The sequence below is a fragment of the Engystomops pustulosus genome, chromosome 5 (assembly GCF_040894005.1).
Source record: "Engystomops pustulosus chromosome 5, aEngPut4.maternal, whole genome shotgun sequence".
NCBI lineage: Eukaryota > Metazoa > Chordata > Amphibia > Anura > Leptodactylidae > Engystomops > Engystomops pustulosus.
In genome coordinates this window covers 138,639,445-138,656,152 of record NC_092415.1, presented here as the reverse complement: position 1 = coordinate 138,656,152, position 16,708 = coordinate 138,639,445, and the positions used below count along the sequence as shown (strand labels likewise).

At 39.7% G+C, this 16,708-nt stretch overlaps 1 protein-coding gene across 5 annotated transcripts in view; it reads left to right on the top strand.

Annotated features, from left to right (window-relative positions):
• COBL (cordon-bleu WH2 repeat protein) overlaps window positions 1–16,708 on the top strand; it is a 331,678-nt gene that overhangs the window by 282,388 nt on the left and 32,582 nt on the right. For all 5 annotated transcript variants that reach the window (XM_072153170.1, XM_072153169.1, XM_072153165.1 and 2 more), the window contains 3 exons: window positions 1,591–3,713; window positions 7,902–8,009; window positions 9,159–9,395. In XM_072153170.1, coding sequence (XP_072009271.1) covers window positions 1,591–3,713; window positions 7,902–8,009; window positions 9,159–9,395 — 2,468 coding nt within the window. The remainder of the gene's footprint in view (window positions 1–1,590; window positions 3,714–7,901; window positions 8,010–9,158; window positions 9,396–16,708) is intronic.

The window sequence follows — 16,708 nt, the reverse complement described above, 5'->3', positions numbered from 1 at the left end:
GGAAGCCCTGAGCTCCATAATGAACTACCAAGCCTTCCGGGGACAATGAAATGCAGCTGGGTTTGGCTTACAATCCTGAGCCCATGCAGACAATGAGGGTGTGTGCAACCCCCAATGAGATGAGTAGTGCTGTTCATTTCCTTTCTATTGACTATACAATTTATCTGGAGCAGCATTATGTATATATCATCACATTCTTTCTCCCCTTTGCAGTATACCGTTATTTTTTAGACTATAAGATACTCCTTACTTTAAGACACACCCCAGATTTAATCATCAAAAAAAATTAAAAATATATTTGACAATGATTAAAAATTTCTTGGTGGTCACACACACAAGCTCAGCACTGCTGCAATCCATAGCACTGCTACATCCATCCATTCATTCACACACAAAGCTCTTCTAAATCCATTCACTCACACACAAAGCTCTGCTACATTCAGCTTTTTACACACAATTCTGCCACATCCATTCAAACAAATCTGCTGTATATATTCATTAACACACACAGCTCTACTACATCCATCTACTGACACACACAACCCTGATACATCTATCCATTCACTAACACAGCTCTGCTACATACATTCCTTATTACATATATCTCTTATACATACCTAGTCCCAGGGCAGTATGGAATGGAATGGTTGAAGGACCTAACTGTGATGAACTACATGATCAGTCACATGCTTCTGACATCACTAAGGTCCGTGACCTCCTTCATGGTGCCGGCAATAGTAGGCATGTAGTAAGCAGCGAATTGGAAGCATGCAGGTCTCCTGGTGCTCCTCTCAACAAGATCCACCTTGCCTGAAATTTGTAGCTTGCAACAGCAGATTCCTATTGGCAATGAGCAAGCCTGGATGAGGGAAGCAGAGCAGCCAGGTGGCCAAGGTAAAGACCTGCTAGCAGGCAAACGGTTGCGACAATTACAGTTAATTAGAATAAGTAGAAAATTGTTTATTTTAGCTTAGGGTGGTGGCACATGTGGCGTTTTGAACCCGTTTTTGTGCCGTTTGTAAACAGTCCATTAAAAAACGCATTTGTTTTTGAAAACGCAACGGTTTTTGTCAGTTTCCCCCAATTATGATAATTATAATAATTGTGAAAACTGAAAAAACGTTTTTAAAACGCGTGCGTTTTATAACGGACTGTTTAAAAACGGCACAAAAACGGGTTCATTCTAAAATGAGTGAGTATTGTTCAGTTATGAGATGTTTCCAGCAATATGATGGGAGGAAGAGCATGCTGGGAGGATAAAATAGTCAGAGTAAAAACAAATGTTTTAATAAATGATTAAAAGAAAAAGTCAAATGTAATTATTTTTAAAAACAATTATTTTTTAAACAATTTATTTAAACCCCCTTTCTGCAAGCTATTCATTGCATGAGTATCCTTTAGAAATCACTTGACTTAAAATGTTTCTGAAGAAACAGAGACACAACAGTACAATAATGAATGATTTTGGTGTAATACATGCTACATACATGTAATACATACGTATATTATAAAAGACATAATTTTATAATTGAGACTTTATATTTTGACATAGGTCCATTTACCAGTACAATAATGAGATTTTATTTACAGATATGGATGATGCAGACATTGGTGAGAGCAACAATATTGGCAGCAGATCAAGTCCTGTGGGTGAAGAGGCAAATCATCATTATGAGTCCAATGAACCTGCTGCTGTTCCTGTGACTGTAATAGATGAGATTCCGGAAATAAACACTTCAAAGTACAATCCACACTACATTGCACCAGTGAAAGAAAACATCAAAATACAACAATCTTCTATTAACAATAATAACAGCCATGGTAGCGGCTTACATCCTGAAAGAGACAAAGCAGAAATGGAAAATAGTATTATATACAAAATTCATCAATCATTTTCACAAGAAGGGAAAGCTAAATTAGAAAATATTAAAGATCCAGAAGTTCAGTCTACATCAGACAACCCTGTAAATATCTCTAGGTTTAATACATCTCAAAAGCAATATATAGTTAATGAAAATCAATCATCTTCTATAGTAATTCCTGCTGCCTCCAATAAGCAATTACAAGAAACAAGACCAACAAAAGAAAGAACTGACTCAATTCCAGAACCTATAGAAATGAAATACAGTGCTTTGAATAATGCCAAGGCAGCAGAGCCCAGTACTAAACCCATAATGTGGAGACAACACACCTATGAACCTAAAGTAGGCATGACTACTTTTACAGTTGTTCCACCAAAACCAGATATAAAAAAATATGACAGAGAGGTGTCTCTTTCAGCCAGTGCCATCAAAATAGATGATCTGGGAAATCTAATAAGCCCACAATCTTCATTTGATAAAAAAGATGTAAAAGATACTTTGATTAATGAAAATGAGGGTCCCCTAGTTGAGAAGCCTCTTTTAAAAAGGGCTAAAGAGTTTTGGAGATCAAATTCTATGGAATCACAAGTAGTAGAATCAAAAGACCAAGCTGTCAAAAAGTTAGTCCCTGTAAAAAGCCACAAGCCAAATCAAGCACATGAAAAAACAGCATTGCTGCTCCAGGAATGGGACAGGAATCAGCTGTTACCGGGTAAAAGCTTAAATAGCACTGATAATCAAATGCTACCAGTACGATTAGATCCAAAATCCGCTACTCCTCTGGAAAAGATGGTTATAATTGAAAACACAAGCAAGGGAAGAGCAGAAGTCTCATTCCCAAAATCTACTATTCAAAACAAATTTACTGGAATGCAGCAAGCTACAGCTTTAAACGACCCTATTAAAAATGTGACTGTTATTGAAAGTATAGTTATGGGGAAAACTGACAAACGCACTGCATACAATGAAAGGCCTAATGTGTCACAGCAGACCAGACCAGTACAATTGTCAACAGCTTCACAAGAAAAAGTAATTATTATCGAGCAAACAAACAAGGACAGAAAAGATTTACACTTTCTAAAACCTTCCAAGCGGACATCTAGCCAGTATGTTGCATCTGCTATATCCAAGTATACAGAACCAATAAATAACAAATCCATGCAAACTTTAGAGGCCAAACCAGATATAAACTCTAATAATGGTAACATTATATTGAAAAACAATGGGAAGTTTACAGCTGAGGAGCCAAAAGTAGAAGTTAAAACTATGAATAAGCAAGAGATAAGTGTAGATATGAGGAAAAATCTCAGCAATAATAATGGTCAAGTAACAAATAGAAATCTCCAAACGGAACCAACAAGTAAACAAAATTCTAATTGCGAGCAACTGATCTCTGCTAAAATAGAAAAATCGTTGTCTGAACAGAATGGTTTTAATGGATCACTAAATATTTTAGGAAACACAACAGTAACAAAAAGGACCAACTTAACTTCTGTCTCATCTAAGTCTTCATATGCTTCTCAACCAATATCTGGCCTGCCCCCAAATGCCTTTCTAAAAGCTGTAAGGGAAAAGTCTGTCAAAATAGAACAAGCCAATTCAGTTGCCCCCATAAAATCACTACCTGCGTATGTGGCAAATTCTGAGAATGAAGAAAAACACAATATTGATATTATACCTTCAACAATAATAGATGAACCAGACAGTCCCAACAACAGTAATATTTTTGGACCTAAGACAAAATTCCGACCAGTTGTACAGAAACCTACACAAAAGGACACCTCTCTGCATAGTGCGCTGATGGGAGCTATACAGTCCGGAGAAGGAAAAGAAAGGCTTCGAAAAATACAGGTGATTGAATCTTGCTGAATTTCAGTTTTTTCTACTATGTCAAATAAGTAGTATCTGGTGTAGGAGCAATATCAGCACCGTATGGAACGTGATGAACAAGACATGTTAAGACTGTTAATTGAAAGTAAAATTTTAAGGGTTATTCTCATGTCCGCCATTTATAACTGAAATAAGAAAAGCACTGTCTCCACTAATCTGAGGTTGTTGGAGTTTTGGAAACAGCAAGTGTGGTTGTTTTACACTTTTTTTATAACTCTTATAGAGATAAATGGGAGTTATAGAAAAAGTTGTGCTTTTCAGTTTCTGTATTTTTTATTTTTACAGTAATATAACTAGTGCAGCATTACAGTATGAGACAAGATGGACAAGCCATGGGGTGTCAAGCTGAAGTATGAAACATGACATAAAGGAACACACAAAATGTGCTGACAATACAGAGTAGAAATGCAGGACAAGCCCCATGTCTCTTGTTATTTTATAGCCACTAAAGTTACCAGGCAAAGCTTTAACCTTGTAACAATACTATCATAGATGCAGTTTCTCCATATGGGTTGGTAATCTGCTGTATTGTACATCTGACAGCCGCCATTAACAACAGTAATCCTTGTCATTTAACACATATATTGCAGTAGTAGGGGGCATACACCTTTAGTTTAGAATTGTCAATACACATAAAAATCATAAACATATTAGTTATCCCTGCATCTCAAAATGCCTGACGTGTTCAAAATTAAAATAATTATCCCATACATAAAACACCACTATAAAAAAAAAACTGCCAAATGTTGACTGCTATTTTGCCAGCCACATAAATTTAAATAGAAATTATTCAAAGGATTATACAGTTCTCAACCTGGTATCAATTAAAATGTCATCGGATCCCACAAATTATTAAACCTTACCCATCTCTGTATGGGTAGCTGCCCAAAACACCCATATCTCTCTCTCTCTGTCGATTACAGTTCAAACCGGAAAAATACAGGTACACTATATATACAGTACACTATAAAGTCAGTGTTTTGGCTTAGCTATCACAAAGCCCTGATCTCAAACGTATTTAAAAATTAACTGCAAAACTGAAAAGGCAGCTGCGAGCAAGACCGCCAACAAACAGAAGAACAATTATGAGAAATTTGTGGAAAGATATCCAAATTGTTTGACCTGAGTCAGATTTAAGGACAGTAATAGCAAATACTAATCAAATGTATGTAAAATTTTGACTTTGCAGAAAGTAATAACAGTCTCTGAAAAAAATGCTTTCTCATTATTCTGGAACTTGGTAGATATAAATAGTTTTGGTAATCCTACTTGACCCAAAACGGATCTAGTTTATTCAGATTTCATGCCAGATAGTGAGAAAAACATGCATATGTTTCTTTTTATATTAAACTTCTGGTATCAACTGGATTTAAACAGTTTCACTTTTCCAATAACTAACTTTCCCTTCTCACTTCCACTTTGAACCTTCATGGCTATACCCTGAGATCCATCTTCTCTAAATTCACATGGCAATGCCTGTTATCGCAAATGTGCTGCCAATGTACAAAAATGGATTAAAAAGTGATCCTGGAAACTACAGACCTGTGAGTTTAACTTCAGTTGTGGGGAAAATATTTGAGGGGTTTGTTAGAGATGCTATCCTGGAGTATCTCACTGTACATTACCTTCTAAACCAACATGTATTTATGATGTATTAGTCCTGTCAGATTAAGCTGATTGGCTTATAGACTGAACCTGCTTGAGGCTGTGAATAGTGTATATTTACATAGAAAAAAGAAGGTGCAACACTTACCGATTAAAAGTCATCCATTTATTTAGTTCAGCAATAAAAAAAATCTTGTACATACCAGGCAGGATTGATTTATTAGCAGGGAGTTCTTTAGGCGATAGCTGTTTTACCCCGTCCGGCGCTTTCTCTAGCCTCTAATTTGTGGCGTCCTCACCTGCCTATTAATAAACCAGGGGGTAGGTCACTGCCATGGTAACCAGGTAACTATGATGCTAGCTGCCGCTCAGAGGAAACCTGTGCAATAGTTTTCTATGACGCAGCTGCACGCTAAGAAAACATACTAGGTTACAAAATAGTAATATAGTCCCCATTAGGTAACTCTCATCTACCATATTTTTGCCCTGTTATAAATGGCCAAAGCATAATCCTTTTCTTTCCTGGTATAAAAATGTATATATCTTGATCTGTTTCTTTTGAAGGAGACAATGTATTCAGGACTATACAACGAGGGGGAATTTTTAATAATAAATGTCGGAAAAGGCTCTACAGATATACACTCACCGGCCACTTTATTAGGTACACCATAATAGTAACAGGTTGGACCCCCTTTTGCCTTCAGAACTGCCTCAATTCTTCGTGGCATAGATTCAACAAGGTGCTGGAAGCATTACTCAGAGATTTTGGTCCATATTGAAATGATGGCATCACACAGTTGCCACAGATTTGTTGGCTGCACATCCATGATGCGAATCTCCCGTTCCACAACATCCCAAAGATGCTCTATTGGATTGAGATCTGGTGACTGTGGAGGCCATTTGAGTACAGTGAACTCATTGTCATGTTCAAGAAACCAGTCTGAGATGATTACAGCTTTATGACATGGCGCATTATCCTGCTGAAAGTAGCCATCAGATGTTGGGTACATTGTGGTCATAAAGGGATGGACATGGTCAGCAACAATACTCAGGTAGGCTGTGGCGTTGCAACGATGCTCAATTGGTACCAAGGGGCCCAAGGAGTGCCAAGAAAATATTCCCCACACCATGACACCACCACCACCAGCCTGAACCGTTGATACAAGGCAGGATGGATCCATGCTTTCATGTTGTTGACGCCAAATTCTGACCCTACCATCCGAATGTCGCAGCAGAAATCGAGACTCATCAGACCAGGCAACGTTTTTCCAATTTTCTACTGCCCAATTACGATGAGCTTGTGCAAATTGTAGCCTCAGTTTCCTGTTCTTAGCTGAAAGGAGTGGCACCCGGTGTGGTCTTCTGCTGCTGTAGCCCATCTGCCTCAAAGTTCGACGTACTGTGCGTTCAGAGATGCTCTTCTGCCTGCCTTGGTGGCGATTTGAGTCACTGTTGCCTTTCTATTAGCTCGAACCAGTCTGCCCATTCTCCTCTGACCTCTGGCATCAACAAGGCATTTCTGCCCACAGAACTGCCGCTCACTGGATGTTTTTTCTTTTTCGGACCATTCTCTGTAAACCCTAGAGATGGTTGTGCGTGAAAATCCCAGTAGATCAGTAGTTTCTGAAATACTCAGACCAGCCCTTCTGGCACCAACAACCATGCCACGTTCAAAGGCACTCAAAGCACCTTTATTCCCCATACTGATGCTCGGTTTGAACTGCAGAAGATTGTCTTGACCATGTCTACATGCCTAAATGCACTGAGTTGCCGCCATGTGATTGGCTGATTAGAAATTAAGTGTTAACGAGCAGTTGGACAGGTGTACCTAATAAAGTGGCCGGTGAGTGTATACTGTAATCCATTTTAATGGAGGAATACAGTTATCTTTTCAACAGAAATACCTCCATATCATTTTTATCATTCATGCCCAATGGCCCCATTGCATTCATTTTTATTATCCAGCTTGCCTCTTTTCGTAATAAAGTTTTGTGTCTATCTCCACCATTAGGGGGAATTGGTACATGTTCTAAGCCTCTAAATTTTAACACTGATATATCTCCTTTATGTACCTTTTTTATGTGTTCTATGAGCCTTGGGACTCCTTTTCCTGCTCTTTACTGATTGGAAATGTAATCATTTAAAAAGGACCTTAAAGGCGTGGTTCCATCGTAGCAAGTTAGATCGACCCTATCTACATGTCTAACTTGCTGGTTGGTGGGGGTGAAGGGACCACCATGGATTACGTGAACAGGGGTCCGATGTAGTGCCCCGTTCATTTTGATGGAGCTGACAGGGATTGCCGAGTACCCTGCTCGGCTATCTCCGTCAGTTCCATAAAGATGAGACCTATAAGACCCCCACTGGTCAACAAGGTAGGCAAGTTTGTGGATTGGACCTAACTTGCTAGGGTGGGACAACCCCTTTAACTGGTTAAAAATGTATTGTAATACAAATAAAGTTATTGTGGCTAACATACACTGTTATATAATACATGATCAGCTGTTTATAATATTCATGACAAAACTGTTACATTTATATTAGAGTTCACCAACAGATGGAGGAGACAGAAAGTTTTCCGAGCCAGAGAATGAAAGATCTGCTTTACTTTCTGCAATTCGAGCTCATGATGGCATCTCAAGGCTAAAAAAGGCAAGTGTTTAATCCCAATGACTACCTCCTTATTGTTGGATATTCATCTTAACTGTTAGATTTTTCTATGAATCTTTAAACGGAACCTGTCATATGAATTTGGCCAAATAAACCACTAGCAGTATGTTGTCAAGCAACTGAGCAGTAGATGACGTTTCTTTCGTGGCCTGATGTTGTGGCATCATCCAGAAAATGAACTTTAAAGTGAGATGTAACTTGATTTTATGAATTCACTGTAATTGATGGTCTATTATGTGGTATGTGGTGTTCAAAGTCAGGGAGAGCTTGAGGTCAGTGTTAAACTCTTAGCCTCCCTGGTTGTATACATCTAACTTCAAAGCGGATTTTCTGGATGATGCCACCAAGCTAGGTCATGGTGCCACCAAGCTAGGTCATGTAAGAAACATGATCTAGAAGCTGTTCAGCTGCTTGAAACATACTGGTAGGGGTTTAATAGGCCAATTTAAGATGACAGGTTCCTTTTATATTATAATAATTATGAAATATATCTTAAAATACCTAAGCAAATCACCTAGGCAAAGTCACCCCAACCTAAATAAAGCACCAGTCATCACGAAACAAAGGAGATTATCTGTATATACAAGTTATAAACACTAAACATGAATGAATCAGTACTTTTATAAACAACAGAATAGGTACGGACCCAGTCTACATTGTCCTCCAAAGAAACAGGTATAAGTCCACACCATGAATGATAAACATAAAATAAATTGTATGGTAATAAAACTTTTTGTTAGTAGTTTCTGTTGATGCAGGGAATTATTCTGACATATTAGGGGTCGGGAAGGAATTTTTTCCTGCTTTGGGCCAATTGGCATCAGCCTTGCAGGATTTTTTGCCTTCTTCTGGATCAACACAATATAGATTTAAATTAATGGACTGATGTCTTTCTCTAACCTTTTTTTTTTACTATGATTCTGCAAAGTATTGGAGGGAAAAAAAAGGGATAGGCAGAGGCATGAAAGGCATATGAAATACTTGAAAAGTCTGTAGATCTAGTTAAATTACTTTTTTTTGGGGGGGCATGGTAAAAACATCTTTTTTAATAGACATTATACAAGTGTGCCAAGTTAAATAATATTCTCTTTAATATTTGTATTCTAAATCATTTATATTCTTCTTGGCTAGGTGCCTTCTGCAGCATCAGATGAAGTTCAAACATTAAGAAGTACAGAGATGCTGCAGAAAGATAATGAAATTGTAACAACAAAAATAACTATACCCTTCCCACCACCTCCTCCACCACCACCTGTACAATATGCAGCAGCTAAGTTACCTACAGTCTGTTCAAACAGTCCAGTGGATGCAAGAGAAGCTTTAATGGAAGCCATTCGTTCAGGTGCTGGTGCTTCCAGATTAAAAAAGGTAATTGTACACAAAATTTATTTAAAAAAAAATACATTTCTCATAATGTGAAACAGTCATAAGCTTTTTCCACTTTTTTTCCCCACAGAAAAAAACTAAAAATTTAAAAATGTTCTTTAACATTATATCATTTTTGCCTATCCCTATGTGTCACAAAAAAAACCCTTAAAATGTTTGAGGTAGCATGCAAGAAAAAGAAGTCTTGGCCTTTAACCCCTAGGGGACGCAGCCTCTTTTGGCCTTAAGGACGCGGTCCCATTTTTCAAATCTGACCTGTGTCACTATAAGTGGTTATAGCTTTGGAACGCTATGAGATATCCAGGGGATTTTGAGATTGTTTTCTCGTGACACATTGTACTTCAAATTAGTTTAAAAATTTGGATGAAATCTTTTGCGATTAGTAATGAAAAAAACCAAAATTTGGCAAAAATTTGGAAAAATTCTTTATTTTCAACATTCTAAATTCTCTACTTTTGATGCAGATAGTCATAGCACCCAAATAAATTCATAACTTACATTTCCCAAATGTCTGCTTTATGTTGGCATGGTTTTTTAAGATTCCACATATTTTACTAGAATGTTATGAGGCTCAGAATTTAGGTATCATTTTTCACATTTTTTGTAAAATCACCAAAACCTGTATTTAGATGGACCTGCTCAACTTCTAATTGACACCGAGAGGCCTAAATAATAGCGAGACTCATAAATTACCCCATTGTGGAAACTACACCACTCAATGTATGAAAAACCACTTTTAAGAAGTTTGTTAACCCTTTAGGTGTTTTATAGGGGTTAAAACAAAATGGAGGTGCAGTCTGCAAATTGTAATATTTTTTCACAATACACTCATTTTGGGTGGAAAATTAAACATTTACAATGGATTAAATGAATAAAGGCTCCACAAAGTTTGTTACCCAATCTCTCCCGAGTACACGGATACCCCATATGTGGTGGTAACCTGCTGTATGGCCGCACGCCTGGGCATAGGAGGGAAGGAGGCGCCATCCAGATCAGATTTGCTATGTCACATTGTACAGGCTATAATTTTTTTCTTTTTTTAATGTGGACCTATAGGGGCTTATTTCTTTTGCCACATGAGATGCACTTTTCTGGTACGTAATTTCGGGGAATCTATAGGCTAATTGGTGAGATTTTATTAACTCTTTGTTGGTGGAGGAAATGAAAATCATCACTTTTTAGGAAGATTTTTGTTTGGTTTTTTTTTGGCCGTTTACCATACCATAAAAATAGTATATTATTTTTATTCTATGGGTCGCCACGATTACGAAAAGACCTCATTTATATAGATTTTTTATTTTTCCCATTTTTACTGAATAAAAAGTAATTTGGCAAAAATGTTGTTAATTTTAGCATCACCGACTTTCATATGCATAACTTTTTTATTTTTCGCCTCACAAATCTGTTTAAGGGCTTATTTTTTGCGAGAAGGATGGTTCTTTTTAGTGGTCTTATTTTAGATTGCATAACATTTTTTAAATTAATTTTTAGAGCATTTTTTATAGGGTATTAATTGAAAATTGTCTTTTTTTTTTAGCTTTTTTGGGGGTTTTTTTAACGGGGTTCACTTTGCGAATCTAATAACGATTCTGTTTTATTATTCAGATTGTTACGGACGCAGGGATACCAAATATGTGGGGGTTTTGTGTATTTTATTCAATTGTACTGAATAAAAACCAATTTGGAGAAAATCTTGTTCATTTTAGCATCACCATCTTTTCATATGCATAACTTTTTTATTTTTCGGCTGACAAATCTAGTTAGGGCAGTGATGGGCAACCTTTTGAGCTTGGTGTGTCAAAATTCGTCAAAAAACCGAGCATAACTCGGGTGGTGTGTCACCTTGAGAAAAAAAAACTTATTTTGTGATATTTAGAGTTTAAATAACAAATACGTATAGTTATTTAACTTACCTGCTTAGTGACTTCTGTGTTAATCTGTCAGTTGGTTTCTTTTGTTGGTCTTGCTGTTATGTAACTTGTGTGGGGTGCCATGAACTAAGATAAGTGAGGGGGAGGGGGAATTCTTCCAGTGATGGCGAACCTGTGGCAGTCCAGCAACAGCTAGTTTTAAGGACATTTGTGTCCTGAGAAGTGCCCCCTAAACCAGTGTACATCACAGCCCAGTCCAGCAGAGCTCAACTCAATAAATTAACGTACCTAACTGGCACAGGCTCCAATGACACCACGGACCTTACGTTACTCCTCTTCAGGCCGCTTCAGCTCCTGTGTGGATGTTCCCGCGCAGGCACAGCATAGGTTGCGTCTTTGCGAGCTGGGGCTGCTCTGTCTCCACGCTCCACTCTGGCGTCATTGGGCGGCCTCCGCAGAGCAGGAGAGGAGGACAGGAGCAGCAGCTGCGATCTCTCTGACTGAGATGCAGCCGCTCGCTGCAGACCACATCGCCAACCGACCGCCCGACCGGCCCCAGACAACAGACAACTGCACTACAGCAATTTTTCTCCAGCAGCCGTGTGTCACTGAAAATGGCTACGTGTGTCAGTGCTGACACGCGTGTCATAGGTTGGCCATCACTGAGTTAGGGGCTTATTTTTTGCGAGAAGAGTTGTTCTTTTTAGTGGGCTTATTTTGGAGTGCATAACATTTTTTAAATCACTTTTTAGAGCATTTTTTATAGGGTATTAATTAAAAATTATCTTTTTTCGGAACGTTTTTGCATTTTTTTTTCTACGGCGTTTACCGTGCGGGTCCAGTAACGATTCGGTTTTATTATACAGATTGTTACGGACGCGGCAATACCAAATATGCGGGTTTTTTTTGTGTTTTTGTGTTTTTTATACTTTATTAAGTGTTTTTATAGGAAAGTGACATTTTAGGGGCTTATATTTTAATGTATTTATTTTTTATTTATTGTAATGTGATAACTTTAGTGTTTTTTACTTTTTTTTACTTATACATACTTGAACTTGAACCAGTGATGCTCTGATCACTGGTTTAAGTCCAATACACTGCTCTACAATACTATTTTATTGTAGAGCAGTGTAAACTGTCTGAGCAAGCTTGCGCATGCTCAGACAGTTTACAGTCAGACCCGGAAGGGGTCTGGCTGCCATGGCAACCGGGCAGCTCCGAGGCACATGCCAGTCCTCGGAGCTGCCCAGAAGTGGATCGGATCCCCCGGTAAGCGGCACGGGGGATCCGATTCACGGCGCAGACACCCTTACACGCCGCGGTCATGCTTGACCGCGGCGTGTAAGGGGTTAACACCCGCGATCGGAGCCGGCTCCGATCGCGGGTGTTAGCGCAGGCTGTCAGCTGTACTAGACAGCTGACAGCCGCTGCTTCTGGTGCCGGCTCCGTTCGCGAGCCGGTGCCAGAAGCAGGACGTTATAGAACGTCCCCGTGCGCTCAGTATGTAGCCTCGGGGACGTACTATAACGTCCTGGTGCGCCTAAGGGTTAAACCAATGCGCACAGAAATTAGCAGAAAATGCCTGGTCATTATAACCTTTTCATGCTTTGTTGAAAGGGTTGAAGCAGAACTATTTTTTTTCTCACAAATCAATAGCCCTTGGGCTGCAGAACAACTTTGACTGTTATCTTAAGTACCTGTGTACATGTTCAGCCGTTTCTTTTCTATCATGGCTTTGGTGATTTCACTTATTATTCCATCTAGATATTTACAGATACGGTACAGATACAGATACAGGTGGGGAGGGGCTGCTTCTCCCTGCTCACAGAGGAGATGGTGAGGGAAGACATGGCATTTCTGTGCTAAATGTGTTCATTGCTGTAGATGAGAAGGTCTCTTAAACAGAATAGTGAGTTAAAGGATCGCCCCTGTTCCCCATAAGTCCATCCATCCCAGTCTGTGATCCTGTTGAACTTTCTTTGTCTCACACTCTCTGCACCTCAAGCTGTGCCCCAATCTGCTACTCTCAGCACCTTTTTGTACAGAACAGATTGTGTAACTGTTTCACTGCTTGTTTCTACTACTTATTACATGCTGCATGCTACTCCATATGATGAAAGCTGCAAGGCTAAGCACTATATACATTGTCTATGTCCACTATGCTTTGTTCAATGGATTTACTTGTAAGATTTGCTGCTGTATTACTGAATAAAATAACACAAGGTATCATGGGAAGTGACGGCAACCTCCGTTTGACTAAGCTTCAGGGTAGATACAGGAAGAGGTCAGTCTCGACTCACTTCACTGCTGGTGAGAAAGATTTTTGACAAGCAGATACAGAACAAAAAATACTCCCGAAAGAAAAGGGCGAGGAACACAATATGGGCATCTTTCTGTTTGTTTGTAAAGGGGAAATCACATATTATAATTTGGTTAAAAAAAATCAATAATATTGGAGTTATGCATTATGCATCTGACAGTACTGAGTGTATAAAGAGAGTAAAAAAGCATCATACAAAAAAAGGCCACCATAATTTACATTACATTTATCGTTAAGCCTACTACAGGGTTGGGGAGCGTTGGATTAACCTGAAAATGGGGTTAGTACAAGATCAGTATGGGTGATCACTAAAGGTGAGAGTGGTAACAAGCATGTGTATTGGTGATTCATGTGTAATCTACCAATGTCCTTAGGGGGACAAAGTCAGAGCCCTCTCAAGGGTAGGTGAACCCTGTGCTGTAATCCATGGTTTCCAAAAACCTTCAAATACAGGTAGTGTGTCTGTTCTGGTCGCCTCTATCCTCTCAAACAACATCAATAGGTTTACTCTGTTTTGCACCACATTAAATGATAGATCTTGTATTTTCCATTTTGCCTCAATATGGATTCTAGTTGCTAAAACTATAAACTTTAATTTATTTCACATTACCTAGATCCCTGACCATCCCTAAATCCATTCCCAGCAGGCAGCCCCTCAATAGCCCTGTCTGCTTGCCTATGTGCTTCCTAGGCGATACAGGATAACTATGAAGACAGTACCTCCCTTTGCCAAAGTGTGAACATGTAACAAGACAAACATATAACACAAAGAGGAGGTCAACAATCCAGGTCACAACTGAGATGGCATATTTAGTACAGAATCATAAACACAAAACAATAGTCAAGAATGTAAGTCAAATAGTGACAAACTAGAAGTACAAATGTTTAGCGCAGACAAGAGAGCTAGCATGATAATCTATAACCAGCAATTAGTATAGTGCAGGCTAACACAGACATAACAGTAACCCCTTCTTAGGAGGGGCCACTGGACCCTCACTAGGGCCAGCTGGTTTAGAAGATTTCTGGCGATACTACAACTTAAGGAGTAAGGAGAATAAAAATATTTGCCAGAGATCCAGCTTGAGTTCAATGTTAAACTCTTAGCCTCCCTGGTTTTATACATCTAACTTCAAAACTGATTTTATGGATGATGCCACCAAGCTAGGTCATGAAAGAAACATGATCTAGAAGCTGTTCAACTGCTTGAAACATACCGGTAGTGGTTTAATAGGCCAATTTATGATGACAGGTTCCCTTTAATATATTATAATAATTATGAAATATATCTTAAGATAATAAGATAATCCTTTATTAGTCCCACAGTGGGGAAATTCACAGCGTTACAGCAACAGAGAGGGTACAGAGAGTGAAGTACAAACTATGACAACAATAATATTAGGGATAAATGAACAAAAAGAAAAGGGGGATAAAAAGACAAAAAAGAGACAAGCAATGATCGGCAGTTTGATGTTTAGTCTGTGGATGGGACTTGCAGGGACTGGTTAGGTGGGGGCGCAGGTTACTTCTGTTTGGGCCTTGTTTGTTGAACAGCCTGATGGCAGCGGGGAGGAATAACGCTCCCTTTCACATTTGGGGTGAAGCAGTCGGTCACTGAAGGTGCTCCCCAATGCCACCACAGTGTCATGCAAGGGATGGGAGCTATTCTCCAGAATAGACTTCAACTTGCACAGTGTCCTCCTCTCAGCTACCACCTGCACTGTGTCAAGAGGACCCCCCAGGACAGAACTGGCTTTCCTAATCAGTTTGTCCAGTCTGCTCCTCTCCCTAGCTGAGATGCTGCTACCCCAACAGACTACACCAAAGAAGATGGCTGATGCCACTATAGAGTTGAAGAGCCCCCCGCACTCCGAATGCCCTCAGCCTTCTCAGCAGGTGTAGCCTGCTCTGACCCCTCCTGTGAAGTGTGTTTATGTTCTCTGCCCACTCCAGTTTATTGTTGAGGAGGACACCCAAGTACTTATAGGACTTCACTGCCTCAATGTCTGTCCCATGGATAATCACGGGTCACCAGAAGGAGGACTGTGCTTACGAAAGTCCACCACCATCTCCTTGGTCTTCCCAGCATTAATCCTAAGGTGGTTTCGCTGGCACCAGTCCACAAATTTCCGTATCAGTTCTTTGTACTCCCTGTCGTTCTCACCTGTAATGAGGCCTACTATTGCAGAGTCATCAGAGAACTTCTGGAGGTAGCAGCTACATTAATTGTACCTGAAGTCTGCTGTGTACAATGTGAAGAGGAAGGGAGCCAGAACTGTACCTTGAGGTGCACCTGTACTACTCATCACAGTATCCGACACACAGTCCTGGGCTCTCACATATTGAGGTTTGTGAGGTAGTCTAGGATCCAACCAAAGAGATGGTGGTCCACTCCAGCCAGATCCAGTTTGTCCCTTAGTAGCCCTGGCTGTATGGTATTGAAAGCACTAGAGAAATCAAAGAACATTATTCTCACAGTGTTCCCAGGTTTCTCCAAGTGAGAAAGAGTTCGATGTAGTAGGTGGATGATGGCATCATCTACACCAATGCCTGGCCGATAAGCAAACTGTAGGGCGTCCATAGATGAGCTCACTACAGGGCGGAGATGTGCGAGAACCAACCTCTCGAAGACCTTCATCAAATGGGATGTTAATGCCACCGGTCTGTAGCTGTTGAGGTCCGATGGGTGAAGTGTTTTTGGAACTGGTACCACACAAGATGTTTTCCACAGTTGTGGTACCCTTCCCAACTCCAGGCTCATGTTGAACATATGTGCAATGATACCACAAAGCTGATCACCACAGGTCTGACTGTGACTGACTGACAGCTGGTTTGACTGATCTGGGGATGAGGGCTAACAGCAGGGGATCTAGTGGGGGAGACATTGAGTGTGGAGGAGACAATAGAATGGTTTCCTGATGACATGGACTCATGTTGTCTCAGGAGGAAAGCCTGTGAGGTGGGATGGGCAGCTGTGTGATCAAACCTATTGAAGAATAGATTAAGTTCATTAACCCACTCCTTATCTGCTGTAACCTGAGAGACAGGCTGTCTGTGATCAGATATTGATTTGATGTTCATAAGAAGGAAAAAAGCTGGCACTCACC